At 38.7% G+C, this 24,903-nt stretch overlaps 1 protein-coding gene across 1 annotated transcript in view; it reads right to left on the bottom strand.

The window, feature by feature from the left end:
- Nucleotides 1-5,277: 5,277 nt before the first annotated feature.
- pcdh15a (protocadherin-related 15a) overlaps nt 5,278-24,903 on the bottom strand; it is a 233,974-nt gene continuing 214,348 nt past the window's right edge. The window contains exons 32-37 of the mRNA XM_079437451.1: nt 24,659-24,772; nt 12,201-12,219; nt 11,402-11,437; nt 10,866-10,939; nt 9,024-9,135; nt 5,278-6,601 (exon numbers count right to left, since the gene is read on the bottom strand). Of these exons, the coding sequence (XP_079293577.1) occupies nt 6,020-6,601; nt 9,024-9,135; nt 10,866-10,939; nt 11,402-11,437; nt 12,201-12,219; nt 24,659-24,772 (937 nt within the window). The 3' untranslated portion in view covers nt 5,278-6,019. The remainder of the gene's footprint in view (nt 6,602-9,023; nt 9,136-10,865; nt 10,940-11,401; nt 11,438-12,200; nt 12,220-24,658; nt 24,773-24,903) is intronic.

The raw sequence follows: 24,903 nt of genomic DNA on the forward strand, positions 1-24,903 counted from the left end.
GAGACATCTGAAAGCTGAATAAATAACCTTTCCATTGATGTAGCCTGGTTGTTAGGATATGGCAATATTTGGCTTAGATACAACTATTTGAATAACTGTCTGAGGGTGCAAAAAAAATCCAAATATTGCGAAAATGGCCTCTAAAATTGTCCAAATGAAGTTCTTAGCAATGCATATTACCAAAGTCCCTTTCAAGTCTTGATTCTGCAGTCTTTGATATTGTTAATCAAAATTATATGTTTTGATATATTTACAGTAGCACATTTACTAAATATCTTAATGGAACATGATCTTTACTATCCCAATGATTTTTGGCATACAAGAAAAATTTATAATTTTGACCCATACAATGTTGGCTATTGCTACAAATATACCTGTGCTACTTATGACTGGTTTTGTGGTCCAGGGTCACATATTTGCATGCCAGAAATAGTGTAGTATGGTATTAGGAAATTCTACAGAATTCAACCATTTTTCCAATTATATTTGGTGACTCATAATATTAACATCACAACACTGTAGAGATCTCTAGATCGTGTTACTTGTTCATAATTTTACAAATGATCTTGAAAAGAAAAAAATGACAAACATGCCTACATCTACTGCATATTTAAAGTGCGAAAGACAGTAACCTCGCCGTAGAGAAAACCGGCTTGACGCATAACATGAACAAAACAGGACACAGGAGAATCATGCTGACAGCTCCTGTCTGTCCCGGGGCTACAGGCTTTCTGTCTGTCGCTTCTTTTCAGCAGTGTGGTTTTTCTCTTATGAAAATTAGTTTGCAGCATCAAAACCACACAATTACCCCTCTACCACCTCACAAGCAGCAGTTCAGCCTGTCTGTCACGGGCCTTTACCAAAAGATGATCATTGCTCCTGAAGCACACGCAACCCCGAGCTCTTTCATAAACACCTACGTGTGCACTTCACCCCTGCAGGATGCAGACATTGACTAGATAATTATATAATCTGGGTAATTAGAATCATAAGTCAGAGCTGTAATAGCAGCTCTGAAACATTCAATAGAGGCTCATCTGAGAGGAGCGAGATAACAGCCTCAGTCTTGTACTACAGCACCTGAGTGCAAACCTCACACATAGCGCTGGCTGCGAACACACATGCTTCCTGGAAGCCCTATTATCACATGTGCCTGTGAGCTCTGCAGCATGGCTCTGTGTGCGTTAGTCACACAGAAAATATGTTTTATTGGAATGTTTTGATCTAGAGATCACAGTATGTGTATGTGCGAGAGAAGGCGTTGGGAATAGACTAAGAATAGGCTTTCTTACTGAATACAGCACTAAGGACACTGTACTTCTTGTATTTTATATATAAATTACTTTGAGGCCTACTATTTTTCTATTAAAATCTTAAGTAAAAAAGTAGCCTTTCTTAGAATGAAATACTAGCTTACTACTTTGGCATAGTGTGCATTGTATAAGGCATAAATTCATGTAGTATATTTCTTTAAATAATAATCAAGAAAGGCTGTGTCCCACTTGATGTGCACTTGAAGGCTGCGTTCCATTTTGAAGGCCTCATCCTTCTGCTCTAATTCCTTTGAAGGAATTCCTCTACCCTCCGGAGTGAGAGCTTCGAAAGGAAGAAGGGGTAAAGGGACCAGACTGTTTCATGAAATGCACTTCTTTCTTTAAAATCCTTCATTCTGAAGGGCCCTTTGAAGTGGCCAGTTTAGCGTACCTTGGAAGTTTTGAAGTCATCAGCTGATTGGTTGAGTCCTACAGGATATCCGGGAGACATGTGTGCTGCATTCTTTAACGGTGCTCCTGGAAACAAAGCCATCGTTACAACCCCCTCATGGAAATCCTTTACAGATGTGATAATGAGAACTCTGGATTTCCAATATGTGAAGTTTACAGCATGGATAGTAAACTTGCACAACGTTCATGAATTAATTATCGGTTGCATGCAGGTCTGTTATTGAAGGAACATCGACTTTGCATTTTAATGCGCCCAAACATGATGTTAAACAAAATGAGCTGTGATTGATCATTTTACATGTCTGTCAGATGTGGGCGGTCATCCTCCTGCCATCAGTCTGAAGGTCAGCCTATACGAAGCTATGCATATTTCAGATGAAGTTATGAAGCTACCCTTGTCCACGTTCCACTCTCAGTCTGCATGACATATTTTTTGTTATCAGCGACTGATTTGAACAGAAGTTTCCCTTGGTAGTGCGCATACACCAAATACGTCCAACTGCGGTCACAGTCAGTAGAATACACTTTGAACGACCTGCTCATTAAAGGCCCAAGTATACTTCATTTTCCATGTTCTGCACAATCTAGCGCACAATAGAGCGTGCAAATTCTTCAAAGGCCTTGTCCCAAATGGCACACTTCATGCGCACTTGTGGTCTTGTGGACCGCCATGTGCACTTGTCTATTAAGTCCACAAAACTGTAGGGTGTCCTGTTTGTAATTTTTTTTTTTTTATGCTAAAAATGACAAGGCTGTGTGTCCTCGAAATACATGTCTGCCGAGTCTGCAATGAGGCAAACTCCACAGCAGACTTCTAATAGTCAAAGCAGCATTATAGCAAGCGGTCACAAAAATGTGGAGGATGAAAGGAGGAAAACCAGAAGGGCTTAGTGTTCCATTTAGGACAAGGCCAAAGTATACTCTATTGATTGTGAGCATGGATGGACGCATTTAGTGCATGCACACTACCTAGTGGACAAATCACTCATATGCACTTCTGTCTGCAACATGAGTGGACTGTGGCTGATGACGAAAATTAAGTCACATGGACCAGCTGTAAGCTGGACAAGGGCAGTGTACTTTTAACTTTAGTATGGCATTTGAGATAAGGTCAATGTTATGTAAAAAAAAAAAAAAAAAAACGTGGCTGTAATTATTTCTGGTTCATGCATTACACTGCAATTGGAAGATAAAGTCAGGTACATTGTATTGTGGGGTAAAGTATGAATTTCTGAAATATTTTGCACTTTTGCATTCAATGTTGTGTAAAAACGTCAGCTAGATTGAATGTTGAATAGAATTGACTTACAGTCAATTCATCGCACTGGAAATGGAAGATCGAGTTGAGTGCACTGGATTGTGGGATACAGTCTTCCATGCAGTGTAAATCATCCGGAGAGATCCCATACACAGAAAATCTGAATATCATGCACAGCATCATATTATACACTGCATCAATAGTAAAGAGCAGGATATTAGTATGTTGCACATTTTGTCAAATGTAGCACTATTGCACATTTTGCATACTACTGCACTCTACAGAGATAGTAAGAGCAGTATGTTAATATGTGATTCTGAACATATCAAACTGAGCCAACACCAGGCGGTGATCTAGAGTCTCTGTGCAATGTGATGTTGAACCTTCCTGCGTGACAAACACAATCTGGTCATGCATGTGCACACACTCTTACTTCATGCTTAAAACCTGCATCTGCCCACACACTCACACACACACACACACACACACTGAAGCATCAACAGCTGAGCCGGAGCCAGAGGAGAGGAGAGGAGGCAGCTCATAGTCAGAGCCCATTTGACTCAAATAGCTCACTGCAGCACATGTGCAGGAGGGAATTAACAGGACAGGTGGGCTGCATATTCCACTATACCTGACTAGAGTCTGATGGCAGATATTGCACAATCAAAATACAAGTTTAAAATACTGGTTTAAAGGTGCAGGATGCATAAATCAATACAGTGTAAAAAAAAATAAAAAAATAAGTTGAGCTCAAAAATCTGCTGAAGCTGGTTGCCTTAAAATTTTAAGTTGGCTCAACTTTTATTTTTTTATTTTTTTTAGTGACATATTTCAACATACACCATATGAAAATTTGATATGTTGCAGGTATGACATTACATTTGCAGTATGATGAAGAGATTAGATTTTCAGTAACTTTATTTTGACTTGGTGTTTGATCAGACTTTCAAAAGTTGACTTTTTTTTTCAAAACTTCAAAAATGATAACTAAACAAGCGATGAGGTCATGTGACAACAACAAAGCATATTATTGTTATGAAAAATTTGCATATGCCTACAGATTCACAATTTCTTTAAAAAAAGTGTATAGTGCACTGTATTCAATAAAAAGTAAGACAGAATTAAATTCGGAACACAGGCAAAGTTTTAAACCCACCACAGAGTCACACTTTTATATATATATATATATATATATATATATATACATACATATATATATATATATATATATATATATATATATATATATATATATATATATATATATACGCTGTATATGAATTCTTCAGGAAATTGACATATGAAGTTGTCTCTGCACAATAAACCGGGACGGAATAAAGAATTTTAACATTATAAATAATTTAAAACAATCTCAGTTCACCCTTAAGAACCTCATACTCTGAGAGCTCCTCTTAAGGTTATTCAAAGCATGATTTCAATTCAAAGCAAATTAAAAAAAATTCTACATCAGATACAAGGTCTTCTGTGCAATTTGTATTGGTAAGACTAGTACGTCTTGACCATCGGAGCTCTGATGGGTAAATAGTGTGTCTCCCTCTGCTGGTGAATGTTCAACTGTGCAGTTAACAGTCAATCTGTATGCGGCACAACAAGGTTACAAAAACATGTAGCTACAATGTATCAAGCATTATGCAAATAATCAAAAATCAAGAGTGAAAAATAGTGGAAAATACCGCCACATGGTAGGTAAATTAGAAAAGCTTTAACCAAACAAGCAGGCTGTAATCACTTAAAAATGCATGTTTTCTTTACTTGATTGCAGGTAAACAAGTTGTCGAATGTAACAGTTTATCCTTAGTAAACACAAACAGATGTTTCCATTAGAAGACCTGAAGTGACCATTGTACGGTTTAAATAGTCAACTGGTATTATTACTGTAGTAAAGATGTCATCCTGTCATATAGGCATCAATAAACATTTTTAAAACTCTCAATCTTCAAAGACAGTTTCCTCTTTTTCCCCAGGCAGATGTAATAATCTGGATGGACAATTATTCATATCTGACAGAGTGGTCAGCCTTTGATGGGCAGATGAAAGATTGTTGGAAAAAATGCTCATATTCAGCTTGTGCTCAGTGTTTCCTCTGAGAAAGCCTCTGTTATACCTTCTATATCTGACCTGTAAAACACAGCAATTCAGTAAATACAAATATAAAACACACGTTATGCAGACATTTACTAAAGCGACATTCCATTGTATGAACATTGTATGTATGAACATAAAAAATGCGTGCTGCTAATTGTCAATTTACTGACAAACATTTTGGATTATGTTCACATTTTTATTCATGATGATGATAATAATAATAATAAATCAAAGCTTCAAACTATCTGACCAAAACTCAAAAGTGAAGGAAAACCCAGATAAATTCAATTTTTGATGAAAATAATCGTTGAAGTTATCAAAATACATAGACTGTATATATTATACTTACGTATACATTTATATATCTATGTAAATAATCTTTTCAAAATATTAGGGCCATTACAACCATATATATTCTCAATGTAAAAAATACATCCATTAAAAAACGTGAGGAATAATTCAGTGTAGCAGCCTTCACTGGTTATACTGATTTTTAGGGAGTTTTCGAACAGCCATTGGCTGACTCATTTATTAAAAAATACTCTTCAGTCAAAGCTGTAATGGACACACTTTCTAAATGGTTTGATTTGGCTACATTTTTTTGTATTGTCTGTTTGTGAAATCATATCTGGTAACAACTAATAACTTCAATTATACAGTTTATACATCTTGGAAACAGTTGACTTGAGGCAAAGAAATTTGTACAGAATAGCCCTGTCTTCCACAACAATTTATCTGACACTATAGAAAGAAGTGAAATATAGTCATCTGCATGAATTCTTTATAAGAGAATCACATTTCCTAGTCGGTGTCTGATGTGTGTACAACAGAATTGAGATAAACTCTTCATAGAACCCAAATGAAACAGAAAAGATTAGAAATAAACTAAATAGAAACAGTACAGTAGCATTAGCATTAGCAAAACTAGAAATCAGAGTTTTGTCATTGGTATGTGTAAGTTGTTCCAGGGACCCATCCAGAGCTCCTCTTCATCAGACAGCGTTTGCTCACGTGGAGACTCTACCGACTCTTTAATCTCCCCATTGTCCACTGAGGACTCCTGCTCACAGCATCCCTTATCCAGCTCCAAACGGGCTTTATCGATGTTGGATTTGGGCCCTGTGCTGTTAGGGCCCATTACACTGCACTCTTTGGAGTTAAGGTTGTGATCAGTAACATAGGAATGGGCAGTGGTGGTGCTGATAGTAGGCCCATTGTCTTCTGTTCCATTTAAAGGTAAATGCTCTTCATGTGTGACACCTAGCTTGTCCAATTTTTTAAACTGTTTACCTAATCGTGTTGGTGAGCCCAGTTTTAAATTGTTGGGGTAAGGGGGCCTTCGTGTTCGGATGATGGTACCATTTTGGGCAAGGTATACCGATCCGTTGATGTTACTGTGGCTGCTGATGTTGGGTATGCGATTGCGCTGGACGTCCGGTCCATTGTCTTCTCCTGTTGAAGTCGTGTCATGCTCTCGGTCCAACACCAGTTTGATTCGCTTCTTTTTGCCAGCCTGGAGATCAGAGAGAAGAATTATTAACATAAATCAGCTATCAAAGAAACTCCAAAGAAGTCCTGCTAAGAGTTCCTAGCTATGAGTTTCTTAATATTTATTAGCTTTAAGATTTTTTTGGCCCCAGCAATGTAAAATTGCAATCATAAACTGAATCTTGCGTGCACCCCTAGTAGAGGAGATGTGGTGTCAATATCATATTAAAGCAGTCATAGGGATACTGTTTTTGGAAACGGAAATATGAGAAGATTAAAAGTACAAATAAACAATTTGAAGACACAGTTTAGGGTTGGTAACGTAGGTTCACTCAAGAGAAGGAATTTGAGAAGCACACCAGAATTTAAAAAAAAAAATGTAAAAGTTCACAGCATGCCATTTTCAGCACTTCCACACAGTTGGAATGGTTCCGAAACACACCAGTATAAGAAAAAAGACGGGAATCAAGTAGGAATCACTTCACTCCATGGCAGAAGTTAGTTAGGTCTTACTTGGTCCCTGTTTAGAAAGCTGTAGAATCTCCAGAGTCAGAAACTGCATCCGTTACTTCCGTGGTACCTCCAGTTCCCGACTGCTGTGAGCGACTCCTAGAGCCGCTCTCAGATCCTGAGCCACTGCCGGAAGTTATGGCATCCTCATCCACCTCTGTGATTGGCGAGAGGCCTCCAAACGTCTCATCTGAACTTTGAACACTGCTCTCTGTTGCGTATGGTGTTCCTGCACTTTCTGCTGCTGAGATCACACTTGACCTCCGTGACATTGATCCATCACTCATCTCACTGGCTGACTCTCTGCTCTCTGCCGTTTCATCCTCCTCCTTGTCATCTTCTTCTTCAGAAGCCTCTTCTTCCTCCTCACTTTCCTCATCAATGGTGTCCTGGGAAGAACGAGTAATGATGCTCTTGCGAGAGCGGTGGCTTCCTCCTGCTGATCTGGAGCTTGTGGAGCTTCTCTCACTGCCGGACATGGAAACAGCATCCGAGACAGCATCATCCGATGCAGCAGATCCGCTCATTTCTGTCCCAGATGCCTCTTTAGAGCCACTCGTTGAGCCTATCTCACCGCTGCTCTCCTCACCAGACACTGATGCTTGTGATGACCTCATTGAAGACCGGGCTGAAGACCCCTTAGAGCTGCCACCTGATCCGCTGCCACTCGGAGTACCACTTGCACTTCCAGAAACACTCCCGCTTCTGCTGCTCCGCGTTCCTGAACTCGAACCCTCCGATGAACCCTCAGTACGAGATGATTTAATTGAAGAGCGAGCAGAAGGCAGCTCTGATCCTGACTCTTCCGTTCCTTTAGACTCTTCATCTTCAGATTCTTCCTCGGACTCCTTTTCTGTGGCAGAACTCTTCTCAGCACTGGACTCTTCCTCAGTTCCTGATTTTTCAGTCCCCGATCCAGACTCTTTTTCTGTTCCTGAGGTCTTTCCAGACCCTGACTCTTCCTCCGAGCCGGATTCCTCCTCTGAACCTGACCCTTTTTCGGTTTCGGATTCTTTGTCAGATGCTGACTCTGCCTCAGAATCCTTTTCGGTTCCTGATTTCTCAGTCCCAGATTTGGATTTACTCTCTGCATCAGATTCATCTGGTTCTTCTGGCTCTGATTCAGAATCAACTGTGCTCTCATTGGCATCATCTCTGTCCAGATCCACTTTCAAATAATCCTTATCATCAGTAGAGCCTGCTACACTGCTCCTCTCAGACGATTCCTCCTCATCCAAGCCTTTCTTTCGGCTCTCTGCCTCTGATCCACTCCCGCTGGCTTCTGGCTCGCTGACACTGATAGACACTTTCGATTTCTTCTCTTCTCTCTCTGACTCTGCAGACTCGTCCTTCTTACTTGCAGAACTACGACTGATGCTGCTCTGTGATTTTCTTCTAATTTGCAGCTTGTTTGCTAGATTAATGCGTTTCAGGACTTTCCCAAGTCGACTCCTGGCAGAGGACATGCCATCAGTGGAAGCGACTGGGCTCATCCCACCTGTCAAGCTCTCTTGACTATCGATACGCCGTGCAGATGTCAGCTTGGCATAATCTTTGTCTTTCTTCCCTTTCCCAAACATCATCGGGAAGATCTTGGCCTTCTTCCATGGGGAGGTAGGTTCAGTTTTCTTCCCAGCAGCGAGCAACTTGCTGAGCTTCATGACGGGCTTCAGCCTCTTTGCAGCTTTGGATCCTTCACCTTCAGCCTCTGCTGGCTCCTCAGTAGGAACCCCTGATTCTGGCTGTTCAATCTCATCCTCTGGTGGGAAATCCTGGAATCCCACTCGCTTTCCACGCCCACGACCTCTCCCTCGCCCCCCTCGCCCTCTTGCCTGACCCTGTTGTGACATCATTTCCTTTAAAACAATCTCATCAATAAAGGTTACTAATATTAAATAAACATTTTCTTCAAGTTGCCTATGAATGTGTAAGATTACCTCTGGTCCACCATAGTAATATCCTTCATCTTCCACGATGGCCTCTCCATACTCATCATACATGGGTGTAATCAGCCTCCTGCGGCTGCCGTAAGGTGGATAGGGATCATACCTGGATAAAAAGAATGGAAATCATATAACAATGGACATACCTTAAAGTTATTGTGTGCAGAAGTATTAAAGTTGAATTTGCTTATTTCCAGTTGATGGATTTAGCCCATCCCTTCAATCATATGGATTCTTTCCAAAAAACATATTTTTCAACAATTAAAAGTTTGTCTTGACACATGTTGCTTTTCTATTTTATTTTAAATCAAACCGTGTGAGTTTATTAGAATTTAATAAAAAAAAAATATTCTGCTTCCCATGCTTTGTGCTACCTCAATTCTGAGTGTTGTGGGAGTGAGACCTCCAACAGGTTTGACAATAGCACTTATTGAAGATGGGAAAGGCAAAACAGATGCCTCATTACACTCGCAATCAACATCAGCCCATGCGTAGCTCCACCCACACAGGACAAACAGCCCCTGTGATCCAGGGATTAAAGTCTAAACCCCCCTTAAAGATTCCTAAGCTCTCTAAATAGCCCTGGATCTTCAGCAGGCCGGGTCTCTCTGATAGCAGGTGCAGTTCAGCCTGACAGAAGTGTAACATTTATCTTTCCCACTCTCTCCCTTAATGTCTGCGGAATCAAAGCCATCCTTCTTTCTCAACGGCCTTGACTATGGACAAAAAAAACCTTAACATTCAAAGGAATCAGATGAAAGTTTGAGGGAATTCTCAAGAAAACAATTCTCTTTTCTGCATAAAATTGATATTAGAAATATTATTGACACAATTTAATCTTTGGAGCAAATCTTTTAAATGTCATCCTTCTAGAAAAATACATTCCCTGAGATGTAAACTCACCTAGTGTTAAGATTAATAGCTAGATGAACAGGTGTTTTGCAACATATCTTTTTATATTATGTTATATATATGATTGACTGATCTGCATCAAGGTCTGGAACGATCCATTTTAAAATGTTAAATAAGACCTTAAGAAGTCTATCATCAGCAATTTTGATGTCTTGATCTTGATGGTAAAGCACATCATCTGTTCTGTGGTGCTCACAAGCTAACGCTCATAGCACTACAAAGGCCTTTAAGACCATCTGCTGCTACAAAAAAAATCGAATGACTCTACCGAACGTAATAGAGGATGCCATTACACTTGAGTCTGATCTCTGAAAGTCCTACTAGCAAACATGCGGCTCACGTCTTAATGAATCCACTGAGCTTAGCTAAAGATGGCTGTGTGGAGGTGAGGGCACATTAATCTCATCAAAGCTTCCAGCATCTCCTCAGATGGGCTGACGTTAAACCATGCGATTCAATATTTGCAACATTTGCAAGAGCATCTGTTCCAATAGTAAAGCTGTTCCGATGGTACATAACGTGTCAATTTGAGAGCGTTTACACCTCTTTCTCTCGCTTCTGCTGTCTCCTTCTGCTTGCACACACAAGATGCTCAATTAGTGTATTGTACTCACTACAGACATCTTTTAGCCTGAAATCACGTCTTTAATTGGAGAGCCTCTGTTTCTCTGGTAGGATTTTTTTTTAAATGGAGGGCTCAGGTGTCTTGGAATCATCAAAACAATTGTAAAAAGTGGAATGGAGAAAGCAGAGAAATGGTGATCAAGGGTAAGGTGACTGAAATCCGAAGGACATGATATACAGAGAGAAAGAGGGGAAGACATTACATACTTCACTTTCAAGTGAGGCTGTAAACTAATTCTGAATACACAAACTAAGCCTGGAACAAAGAAACACTAGCCTTGTGTACACCCTGAAACTCACCCTTGATCGTAGCTATAGTAGTCTTGGGTATAGTAATCCTGTCCAGGGTCGATACCAGATTCCATGGAGAGAGCCTAAAATACAAACATAAAGACAGATGTCAGACTTCATCTTCACACAGGCTACTAAAATTAGTCAGGGCTTGGTGCACAATTGATACAGTCAATACATTTTCTGGCACACTGTGTGCTTGTTCACCCATTACTGTAACTTAATTTAAACTGAGAATGCAAATGAACATCACTTATTACTATTACACTTATTATTATTATCATCAATGTTGAAAACTACTAATGTTCTGTGGAAGGTTTGAATGAAAGATTTATTTTTTGGGTGAACTGTCCATTCAGGATTATTATTTAGCTACAGTATTAAAGACCCCATGGACTTTCCTGACGAGCGCAGTTTTGTCTCCTGTGTTAACACTAAAATGTTTGTCAGGGGATCTTTAAAAAAAGATAAAACATCTTCAGTAACAATAGGAAGATTTGTCAAGGAAAACTAAGAAAAGGCATGGAGAAAAACAGAGATGCTACCTCAGGCCGGAGCAGAGAGGGTCTCAACAGCTGCTGCTGCTGGCACAGTCACAAAGAGAAGAAAGGGAGAGGAGAAAAAAAGATTTGACACTAAGAGAGAATACATGAGAGGCAGCACCGAATAAAAGACAAAGACAAAGAGAATAGCAAGAAAAGATGTCGCTGCATACATTTAAAATGAGTGATCAGATAGAGAACATGACAGCAAAAGGATGTGCATTAAAAACAGGAAAGAGGGGGAGAAAAAATTAGCTCCTGGTGAGAAAGATAATGGCAGAGATGCAGATGAGGGGAAAATGTTCTATGTTAAGAAGTAGACCCAACTTTAAGAGCTAAAGTGCTTAAAAGGTCAGAAAATGTTGTGTTTGACAGCAACCTATATGCATTAACATCGCAACGTAGACATTGATGTGACATGTTCTTGCTGCAAAATTATGCATGCAGGCAGAACTGAGAAAAGACATGACTCTTCAATTTACACTCCTAAGCAGGATGTAAATGTAAGTTTAATGGCAAAGTTACAATTGCTCCCTTCATCTCATTGAGATTCCTGTGTAAGCCTGTCACAAGGCACTATTGGCAGCCTGAAGTGACAAGTGAACAAAGCACTCTTACCTTCGACTTATTAAAGAAAAGGACTATATATTAAATCAACTACATAGAACTGGATTTTTACATGTTTAATGAAAATCTAAGAGGTGTCTGCCAATGTAAAAGTCACTATCATGATGCCACGATGAGGATGAGTGAAAGACATAGTGATCAGATCCAAGGAAATGTAAAAAAAAAACTGACTCACCTCTCTGCCAAAGCCACGCCTGCTAAAAGAGACAGAAAAAAAAAATGATTATAAAGAATGACATGTAGCTGGAAATGTGACATTTGTTGACTAGCTAAGTGATTTTAGACTTTAGAGTCTGACTCACTTTTATGCATTTCAACAATTCCTGTCCTCTCTTATCACTGGACCAGAATGAAAACACCATATTTAAATGGAAAAGCACTTGAAAGATAAAAATGCACTCAGGGAAATGGGGCAGATAGTCCTGACACAAGCAGTTTTACCTACAACGAAGACTTCACAAGCACGTTAATCTGCTTTTTCCAAATAAGTCATTTTCTGATGAATAGTAAACCAACATATGCACACATACTCACACACAACCTGTATTTAATGCAGTAGCTATAAACTGTCCAATCAAACACTAGCAAAATTTCCAGCAAAGTTACGTTTGAGGGGACTCTCAAGGGCCAAGAATGAAACCCATTAAGTGATTAAAGCACTGTGAGAAATGAGCAGCATGTTGTTCAGTGTGTGTGTGTGTGTGTGTCCATACCTGGTATTCCCTAAGTTATACAAGTAATACCAGTAAATTTTGACCATGTGGGAACATTTTTTTGGTCGCCAAGAGGAAACAAGCACATAAATCATACAGAGTGAAGTTTTCATAAAATCTAAAAATGCAGAAAGTTTTGTGTGAGGGGTAGGTTTAGGGGTAGCGTTAGGGTAAGAGGACAGAAAACGGGTGCCCAACCCTGTTCCTGGAGATCTACCTTCCTGCAGATTTCAATTCCAACCCTGATCAAACACACGTCTTTAATTATCAAGTGCTCCTTCAGATCCTAATTAGTTGGTTCAGTTGTGTTTGATCAGGGTTGGAGCTGAACTCTGCAGGAAGGTAGATCTCCAGGAACATGGTTGGGCACCCCTGGGATAGACAATACAGTTTCTTAAGTATAAATACCTTTACGCATACGGAATGTCCTTATAAAACATGTTTGTGTGTGTGTGTTTACCTGGCTATAGTTTTGGAACAAAATTGTCCTAAAAAGGGAACTACATCTGAAGAAGGGTCCTCAAAACTATTCATAGGGTGAAAATTAAATAAAATCATATCAAATCAAAAATAAAATACTAGACATGTTCTTAACAGGCTTTATGAAAATCACCCCATAACTAAAGATGCAGATTAACATTAATATGCTTTTTGCATATTAAAGTCGTTTTCTCATTAATAATAAACCAACATATGCACACACACACACACAACCTATATTTAATGCAGTAGCTATAAACTGTCTTATCATACACAAAGAAAATGTCCAGGAAAGTTACGTTTGAGGGGTCTCTCAAGGGCCAAGAATGAACTCAACTAAGTGATTAAAACACTATGACAAATGAGCAGCATGTTGTTCTGAGTGTGTGTGTGTACTTAGCTATGGTGTTGACATAAAATTGTCCCACAAAATATATATGAAGGAATGTCCTCAAAACTATTCATAACTATTCATTCAAAATAAAATAAAATTAAAGACAGAAATTAAATTAGTGCCACTGGACGGTTCTTAAGAGGTTTAATGAAATTCCCCCCATAAATAAAGATGCAGAGTGGTGTCAGAGGGTGCACGTTCTCTTTCACATTAATAAATTAATCCCTTTTAAACAAGCACATCTCTCTCACACATAATGAATGAGAGTGGCAGATGTGGGATGTGTGTGTGTGTGTGTGTGTGTGTGGGAGGAAAGTGACGTTTCTATTGGTGTCCCTCAGAAACAGAAACGCTGGTTCTCAATTCTATGAATGCAGAAAACTTGCATTCTCATGGAGACTGTTATGCCAGACTACCTTGAATGAACAAACTTGGAAAGACAGGAGGACATACAACACATCAAGAAACATTATAGTAAGATCTCCTTTTAACAAAGTACTGAGATGAAGTACTCTCATTTTCTAATAAGCAAGAGGGATTAGTTTTATTTTGTGTGGTGAAAGGAGGGAGGAAGTGAGGAAGCCACGAACACAGGAGAGAAAAAAAGAGAATTAGGGTTAGTGATATCAACAGCAGACTCGTTGATTAATTACATTTCTCCAGACCTCACCGCCTGTGCTTTCATCCTGCTGAGCAGTTCATTTGAACCTACAAACAAGCCCTGACACATAAACACAACATCCACAATTGTGGGAAAATAGCCACAATTGTGAGATTAAAAAGTTATAATTGCCTTTTTATTTTGTGGAGGAAACAGGCTTTCATATTTATTCCACCTACAACAATACAATTGACAACAAATAATAGATAATATTATCAAGGATTACAAATGATGTGTTATTTATGTGTTCTGAGACAGATGATTTATGTGCAAACTGAACAAGTGTTGTATGTTTCAGAGCTTGTTTGTTGGTTCAGAGGAACAGCTCTGTATTCACATAAACTGCTCAGCAGGATGAAAGCACAGACGGTGCGGTCTGGAGAAACTTTATTAATTAATTGATGAGTCTGCTGTTCACATCACTAACCCTAATTCTCTTTATCTTCCTCCCTCCTTTCATATTACTTTCCATATAAAACTAATCTCTCCTGCTCTATTAGAAAATGAGAGTACTTCCTCTCAGGACTTTGTCTTTTAAAAAGAGATCTTACTGTGGAGTTTTTTTATTACATTTTTAATAGCAAATCAATAGCTAATCTTATATTGTATCAATTATTTTGATGTGTGTGTGTTTCACAGATCACAGGACATTTCAATTCTCCTAAAGATGTATGTGTCCTCCTGTCTTTCAGAGACTGTTCATTCAAGATTTAATGGTCCTCACAAGTCTGTCCATTTATGTTTATATTTCACAGTTTTTGACAAGAATTGTGAAATAAAAATATATTTTTTACTCCATGGCAGAAACAGGCTTCCATTAATAAGTGTAATTTCACCTAATTTCTGTGTAATAAAAAACTAACATATCAGGCCCAAAGATGAGACATTAGCAAATCGGTGTGCATTTGCTTATGGATAACAGATTTCAAACAGATTTTTCGATATGGATGAATGAGACGCCATTTGCAGACCCCTGCTGGGATATTGCAGGATCGGTCTGTGTGAATGGGGAGACATTGACTGTGCGCCTGATGGGGTGAATTCAGTGGGGAACGGTGGAGCAAACGTTCCCCTGCCATGTGCCACATAAACGATTAGTGGTATTGTTTAATCTCGATGTTATTCTTGTCTGCTTGTGTTTCTGAAAGGGCAAAAACATCCGCAGGACCGAACCGAGACAGGAGAGCTTCAGGAGGTCTGGCACTCTAGACAGCCTTTAAAAAGGGTTAGAGAGTAAAAGAACAGGGGAGAGAGACAGAGAGAGAGATATATACATACGGTGAATAAATCAGAAAGATGTATAAAAAGAATGACCTGTTTTTAACCTTCAAAACCAATCCTATTTACTTTCTTAATGCATGTTCCTAGTCTTATTGTGAATGATTCACTAGTGCTCATTACAGGTACAGTACATCTAAAAAAAAAATTGAATATCGTGAAAAAGTTTATTTTTTCTTGTAACTTATTTCAAAAAGTGAAACTTTAATATATTTTAAATTCATTACATGTAAAGCAAAAGTTTATTTTAATTTTGATGATTAGAGCTTACAGCTCATGAAAGTCAAAAATCAGTATCTCAAAATATTAGAATATTTACATTTGAGTTTCAATTAATGACCATCCCTACAGTATAAATTACGGGTATCTCTTGTTCTTTGAAACCACAATAATGGGGAAGACTGCTGACTTGGCAATGATCCAGAAAATGAACATTGACACCCTCCACAAAGAGGGTAAGTCACAGAGGGTCATTACTGAAAGGTGTGGCTGTTTACAGAGTGCTGTATCAAAGCATATTAAATGCAAAGTTGACTGGAAGGAAGAATTTGGGTAGGAAAAAGTGGACAAGCAACAGGGATGACCGCAAGCTTGAGAATATTGTCAAGCAAAGCGGATTCATACACTTGGGAGAGCTTCACAAGGAGTGGACTGAAGCTGGAGTCAGTGCATCAAGAGTTACCACGCTCAGATGTCTTCAGGAAAAGGGCTACCAAGCCGTCAGAAGCGTCTTACCTGGGCTGTGGAGAAAAATAACTGGACTGTTGCTCAGTGGTCCAAAGTCCTCTTTTCAGATGAAAGTAAATTTTGGATTTCATTTGGAAATCAAGGTCCCAGAGTCTGGAGGAAGAGTGGAGAGGCACAGAATCCATATTGCTTGAAGTCCAGTGTGAAGTTTCCACAGTCAGTGATGATTTGGGCTGCCATGTCATCTGCCGGTGTTGGTCCACTGTGTTTTCTGAAGTCCACAGTCAACGCAGCCATCTACCAGGAAATTTTAGGGCACTTCATGCTTTCTTCTGCTGACAAGTTTTATGGAGATGCTGATTTCATTTTCCAGCAGGAATTGGCACCTGCCCACACTGCCAAAGGTACCAAAAGCTGGTTCAATGACCATGGTTTTACTGTGCTTGATTGGCCAGCAAACTTGCCTGACCTGAACCCCATTGAGAATCTATGGGGTATTGTCAAGAGGAAGATGAGAGACACCAGACCCAACAATGCAGATGACCTGAAGGCTGCTATCAAAGCAACCTGGGCTTCCATTACACCTGAGCAGTGCCACAGGCTGATTGCCTCCATGCCACGCCGCATTGATGCAGTAATTCATGCAAAAGGAGGCCCAACCAAGTATTGAGTGCATAGAAATGAACATACTTTTCAGAAGCCTGCATTTCGGTTTAAAATATCCTTTTATTTATCGTATGACATATTCTAATTTTCTGAGACACTGAATTTTGGGTTTTCATTATCTGCTAGCCATAATCATCAAAATTTCAAGAAATAAAGGCTTCAAATATTTCCCTCAATGTGTAATGAATCTATATAATATATGGGTTTCACTTTCTGAAATGAGTGACAAAAAATATTGACCTTTTCACGATATTCAAATTTTTTGAGATGTACCTGTATTCTAAATAAAAATGTATTTTCCGAAACTTTAATCAAAATGCAATAATATACTCTTCCTCAGAAATTACCTTCCTTTTCCATTGACATTACGTGCAGGCTATTGGATAATTTGATTCAATTTATCCTTTTTCTTTTTTCAGATTATACTAAATTGATCAAACAAAGTCTGATCTTTAATTATAAGGCCCATACTAATCAAACTTGATAATCTCTGACACCACCTTCATCCACAAACACTCCTCTCAGAGTCACATGATCATGATAACAGCTCCTCGCACCAACATCCGCCTGCTACGCAGCATCATTTAAACATTAAATATTCACAAACAGTGACAGTTCAAATATTAGTTTGATTAATCTGATAAAAAGTTCTCTTCATATATTCCACTGTCAAAACATTATTCCACTTGCTTAAATTCTTATAAACGTGTAAACTGATGCACGTTTGCAAATGAATGCATACCATGTATATTGTGCAAAAAACTATATAAAATGTTAAATATAAATATACAACGTAAATACTCTTTAAAAAAGTATACACTACTGTTCTAAAGTTACTGTCACACTTTACCAGTAGCATGGCGCAACGAACGAGGAGATGAGGAATTTAGTAAATCTAGAGTCTTTAATAGGCCACCGGGGACCATAGAGCACAGGGAAGACATTCAAGAACCAACCAACACTAACTGAAAGGACTAGGGGTTATAAACACAGGGGCTGTATCCGAAATCGCCCCCTATACCCTCATTCACTATTCCCTACATTAGTCCACTCATATAGTTCACTTGAAGGAGTGAATGAAAACGAGTGAGTGAATTCGGACACTAAGTGCACCGGAAGGACTGCCGCTTTTGCATAGTTTGCTTCCTGTTAAATAATAATTTGATACGGGCAGCTCCAATAGTAAGATTGAAGGATTTATCTAGAACTCAGTCACGGAAATTATGTATAAACCCTAATAGTCAATTTACAATTAATTTGTACCTGTGTTGTATTACGCCGTGGACGAGCGCTTCTAAAATTAATGGATGGATGATTCAGCTGTGGGCGCCATCTTCTGGTGAGACGGGGGAATTCATTCGGTGCGCGACTCTCAGTGCATTCTGGGGATTCTCTAGCCGTTGAGTGTACATCGCTTGTACACTCGTTTTTGCGGTGCATTGTGGGATTGAATGAGTGCACTCGAGAATATCCACTATGGTTTCGAACACCACTTAAAATGGCTGTCCCCTAAAATAGTGCACTATTTGAGGGTATAGGGGACGATTTCGGATAAAGCGAGGGTAATCAGGGAGGAAGACGAGACACACCTGGAATCAAATTAACAATCAACATGAGGGAGAAACTGGGTCACGGGGAACACATGGGGAGCAAAACACACACAAAACAGTCCACAATCCTGACAGCTACGGGTTGGTAAGATGTTCCATGCTCACCAAGACTCCATTTATTTGATAAAAAATACAGTATGTTTTAAAATGCAATTTATTCCTTTGATGTCAAAGCTGAATTTTTAGCAGCTGTTATTCCAGTGTTCAGTGTCTCATGAAATTAGAAATAATTTTAATATGCTGATCTGGTGCTCAAAAAACAAAGAATTTCTTATTATGCAGCACGAAAACAGTTGTGCTGCTTAATATTTTACTGGAAACCAGGATACTGAACAGCATTTATTTAAAATAGAAAGTTTTTGTAATAACAAATGTCTTTACTGTCACTATTTGCTGAATAAAAGCATGAATTTCTTTAAAAAATCTTACTGACCAAACCTTTGAAGAGTAGTGAATCACATTTCAGTGAGCTTTTCATATGACCAGAATTGCTAAAACAAAAAAAGAAAAAAAAAAGAAAACATAGTTTGTCTGCAATTTGAAATCAGCAGAACAGTTTAAATCACTAAATTAAAAATAATAAATAAAAACTGTTCAGAGGTAGAATGCTCAACATGAGCACACATATAATATAATCATATAAATGCATTACTGCAAATTCCTTTTTCTATAATTTTTTATAAATCTTTTTTATAATCCATTAGAGCTGTTCTTATAAAAAATATTATTTGCTTATACTTGTAGGATTTATTTGTCCAAAAATTACAATCATAGCATAAATATTCCCTCCCTTTCTCTGTATTCTATTTGACTGACAAATGCACAAGTGATCGCTCTATGAAGTACTTGACGTTTAAAGACGACTCGTTCATAACATAAAAGCAGTAAAATGTAAAATAGAAAAATCACCTCTCAATCACATTGAAGCCAGCTACATGGAACTATACGCTTTTGACCTTCTTTGAAGTATACTATAAAGTGCTCTCAAAGTAAAGTGCCCTCGAAATAATACATGCAGATGTAAATAATGAAATAGAGGTGTAGGAATGAAGACAGGTAAAGAGTTCCAGAGTTCATTCAGAAATGTATGGCTGGGGTGGGCGGAGTCTCTCATACCGCTGTGATTGGTTGTTTTGGGAGCTAAGCGGAAGAGTCTGATTCTGATTGGCTGCCATCTGTTTCACCTGGTTTAGACTCTGGCTCTTTTAGAACAACAGTTGTGGAGTCTTTAAGACCTCCTTCGCAACGGCTGTCATCTTTCACATCAAGGCTGTTGGCAGATCTGCCCGTGTTCTTGAGGATCCCTCTTAGCTTAGGTGTAGGAGTCGGAGACTGAGCAGGAGTTGGGGTAGGTGGTGGAGTGAAGTCCTGTTGCACAGGTGGAGGAGTAAGTAAAGAGCAGGATGAGACAGGAAGAGGAGTTGGTGGACATTCCGGAGAGACCGACATGAATTCCAGAGTGATCTCACAAGGCTCCACCGTCATGTAATTGGATATACTAGAACTGAACTTCCTCAGGACAGGTGGAGTCGGCCGTTGAGCCATCATCCCCAGTGATGATAATGCAGGGTGGGATGTCCTTGCCAACAGAAATTGGACTAGATGAGAACATGAAGGTGCTTAGCAGTGGGTTGTCTGGATCTAGAGATGCGTAAGAGTCCCAGCTCTGTCTCGGTGTTCTTTCAGCTAAAGCTTGCTGCTCAAACTGTCTGGCTTGTTCTCGGACCGACAGCTTCGTTTCTGTGCTTCGACCACTTTGATCTACATCAGCATCAAGTTCTTCCCTGCTGTCCTTAAGCCCTGCCTTCAGCTCTTGCTCCTCCCATTCAGCAGGGTCCCAAAGAGCCTGTCGGCGCAGAGCATCGTAAAGCCCTCGTCTTCGAATACGGGACGGTAAGGACCAAGACGTCATCTGGCTGATGGGGCTTGTCGGAGATGGGATGTCACTGTCCAAAAACCCACTGACCCTGTGCGCCTCCGAGTTGGGCTCGGGACTACTGGACGCTCCATCCTGGTAAAGTGGATTTTGCGTGGTGAGCGGCCGTTCATCTGAGAGGAAGGTGACGTTGCTTTCTGACTTGGGCAACTTTTCGAGCAACTTTCCATTTCCGGCACACACTTTGTGAGTGGTGATAGCACGAGAGGCGAAGGCTCTTATGAGACTCTGTCGATCCGCCTCCTCGATTACAGACTTTCGGCGCCTTCTGCAGCCCACGAGAGAAAATGAAAGGAGAGGAGATTGAAGCATGTGTGGAAAGAGACAGGAAGGAATTGAGGGAAGAGAACAGCCATGGGAGGACAGAGCGCTAATGACCCACTACACAAAAATCCTTCACTTTAATTGACTTTGAAAGAGCTCACCCAAACAAATTTGATCAAGATTTTACATTAAAAAAGGCTAAAGCAAATACTCCTAGTCAGGACTTCTGAGACAAATAGTCTTACTAATACTTCAGGAGACATTATCCTGTGTTCAATTCAGAAAGTCAAATTTCCAAGTTCCAAGTGCAATACAGGAATTACACAGTTTTAATGATAAACATTCACTTGTAAACCAATAAAATGCAAACTTTTGAAGAAAAAGATGCTTAAACACTTGTTGTTTTTTTGATAATCATAGGGTATACCCATTGGGCCAGTTTAAAGACACATTTTCTTCTAAAACACATCTGCGGTTTACTGCGGCATCTGAAACGCAAGATGATTCTATGCTATGTTGATCTTATTTAATGTATTTTTTATTTTAATGCTATAGATTTATGTAGCAAATAAGAATAGTTAAAACTACCAAATATATTTGCAACAATAAGATTTTGAGTTTCCTTCAGAATACTAAAGAATATGTAAAATTATGGTACAATATTTTCCATTAGATGGCATGAGATTCAAAGAGTCATTATTATGTATTTCACTGAGTGTTTAACTTAAGAGATAATGACCATTTTTATAATGAAACAATTGTAATTGAAATTAAAAAATACATATCATTATTATCGGATCTCCTTCAAGTTCTCTGTTACTTTCTCAGTTTCATTTGATATATTTTTAAAATGAACATACTTTAAAGACAGTGTATACATTAAATTGTTTTATCAAAACAAAATATGGTACAAACTTTGCTTAAGTGATTGTGTTGAACAAATATTTGTACCAATTCTGGGTGTCTTTTGTATTTATATGTTTTTTAATCAAAATAAAAACTACTTTTATGGTTCTTTTCCCACAAAATGGTGCTCCACCAATGATCAACTGTATTTTTTGTACACAGCCATGTTTATTTATACACCATCATCTAGGCCTTGAGCAATGTGATATAGTCTGAGAAATTAAGTAGGAATACCCTACTACATCCGACTTTGTATGGAACGCAGCAATAACACGATGAATGCAAGCAGGCATCAAAATTGTGTATTTCCAGCAACGAAGTGCGAAGCTCATACACTAGCACTCATAAACCAGTCTGAAATCCCTATCTGTTCAGATAATCTTCATTCACACATCAATCAAGATGAGCTGTGACACTGGCGAGTCTCAAAGTGAAGGACATGAGAAGCGTGTTTGTTTGCTTTGAGGAGAGAACTGCGAGGAACCACTGGAGCCGGGAAGCGAGGGCTTTATCTAGCCAAACTACTAAAGCTTTAATCCACTACAGAGCTACACACATGTATCTGTGCAGTTTTTCTTTTCTTTTTTTTTACAGTAAATAGTATCAAAATATTCCTTTCAATATGCAATTCAACATGAATCAAGGGTAAAAACAGATGAAATGGTAAAGAAAACTAGCAGAGCAGTTACACAGGGACTATAAACTACAAACCACAAATGTAAGTCAAGAGGGATTTTAAAATATATTGGTAGCAGCGTGTAAGAAAGATCACTGCAGGGAAATGCAGCATATTTTATGTTACTCACTGTAGTCCAAGCCTGGAAAATGCAGAGAGGAGATGAGAATGAATGAAACATGAGAGGAAAAATACATGTAGACATAGGGATATGATGACAATTTAACACAGGCAGGCTCTGTTCACATTTGGCATTAACATGCATTTTCAGGACTGAATCGAAAACAGAAACTTGACCACAATAAAAGCCAGATGTAAATGCACACAAAACCATGTTCCACAAAGGTGTACATGCAAATGTGTTTTTATTAACCACATACGGTACAACCGAGTAAGTAACAAATACTGTAATTACTGCGGTTTCTGTGGATAAGTGCGATCGTATCTCTATTCAAATCGCAATGGAAAAGCACCAGAGTGCTAGTAATTAATGCAATCCAGCTAAATAATCTCCAGATACACTCTGGATATGAAATGCATGTTAATATCAGGTCTAAGAGACACATGTAAAAGGTAAATAGAGAGGAAATGTAACCACTTATCCTTTTAGTCATTCATTACACGTGAATGAAATGTGTAATATGATAAATGCAGAAAACTGCATAAATAGACTAGTATTTCAGTGGGATGGGAATGTAAAGAAAATATATCAATGTCATATTTTACCCCAAAAAAACAAATGAAAAATTAGATGAACTATATATTACATTAATTGTAATTAAACTAAATTAACAATTTATTACTTTTGTTTTTGGGGTGATATTTCTGGTAAAAATAAACAAATAAATACATCAACAATCAATCTGAGGGTCACAGAGAGACACCATAATCATTGTTTTATAAGGTTGCTGGCAGACCGATGTTTTTATTTATATCCAACAAAAGAACAAAATGTTTGCCCAAACACACAAGCCAACAAATTCTACCCTAATGTTCCTTTCTGTTGATGGTATTAGACTGCGGTTCAGAAACATGGTCTAGCAATCTCAGCATCTATTCTAATGGATTCAATTCAAAACCTCGTCTTTTTCGCTGTCTATTTGTGTTAGCAGCTGCATTTGTTTTGATTGCATTAAATCAAAAGCACTTTAAAAGGCTTTACCTGAGGGACGCAGATGCTGTGCTGTGGCTATAATCTTTTAATCTATTAACATTTCATTCTACTCACAACAGCCTTTAGCTTGGCAATGGGCTCCTGCTGCACTAAACCCATGCATCTAGTGAGCACATCTCTATGGATGGACTCAGTATTAAAGGCAAAAACACAGCTAATTTACTAAAGAAACAATTACCTTCGGGATGTCAAAAAAGGAACAGTTTCTCCCTTTGGAGAATGTCAAGGAAAAACACATTTCTATTTCAAATGAAGAACCAGGTCCGGGCATTAAAAGGATAGTTCACCCAAAAATGAAAATTCTGTCATAATTTACTCACCCTCAAGTAGTTCCAAACCTGTATGAATGTCTTTGTTCTGCTGAACACAAAGGAAGATATTTGGAAGAAAGTTAACCAGGCTGTTTTGGGGCACCATTGACTTCCATAGTAGGACAAAAAATACTATGGAAGTCAATGGTGCCCCAGAACTGCTCGGTTTCCCACATTCTTCAGAATATCGTCCTTTGTGTTCAGCAGAACAAAGACATTCATGCAGGTTTGGAACTACTTGAGGGTGAGTAAATTATGACAGAATTTTCATTTTTGGGTGAACTATCCATTTAAAGGGGTAGTTCACCTAAAAATGTATATTCTTTTATTCTATTATTTACACTCACATGACATTCAAAACATGAAATACTTTCTTTTTCCTCCATGTGACATGAAATAAGATATTTAGCGAAATGTTCATGCTGCTTTTGTCCATACAAATGATAGCGGGTGGCAAAAATCATACAGTACACTTTGCCGCAGATTTGCTTTGCTGTATTTCACTCACACATATTTAGAATGAGTTTGATGTCTATGACCATTAATGTCATTGGTTCTTTTATGTCTTGTATATTTATGACTCTAAATTTGACTTCTAAGTAGAGACTGAAATAGACTTTTCTTATAAAACATATTTTTTTACAATGTATTATGGACTACTTTTATGGTGCTGTTTTGGTCCATAATATTTTTGTGATGTCCCAAGAAAGTAAATCATACAGGTTTTGAATGACGACAGAAATTTCAGAGAGAAATGTATGGCATAATTTTCATATTTGGCCAAACTATTCTTGATTTTCCTACAGATTCACACCCTAACCATCTCTCTGCTGTCTGTGCTGAAGGTTAAGGGTATTATTTAGGACAGGTAACTTACATGCCGCCGTCTCCCAGCTCCTCGTAGAGATTGGTCGGAGCGACACCTCCTGTTGATTTTCCGGTAGGAAGAGACATCTGGATACGGGCGGTTTTGGCACACTCGGCCTGCCTCCTGTAAAGCACCCCCAAAGAGTGAGTTTCCTTCTTTTCAAAAGGCTCATTTCAGCTCTATTATAGGAGGATATGAGGTCTGGAGCTCCGGCAACTCTCATTTGATCTGTTCCAGCACTTTTTATTCATGCA

Source organism: Barbus barbus, assembly GCF_936440315.1.
Source record: "Barbus barbus genome assembly, chromosome: 16".
Classification (NCBI taxonomy): domain Eukaryota; kingdom Metazoa; phylum Chordata; class Actinopteri; order Cypriniformes; family Cyprinidae; genus Barbus; species Barbus barbus.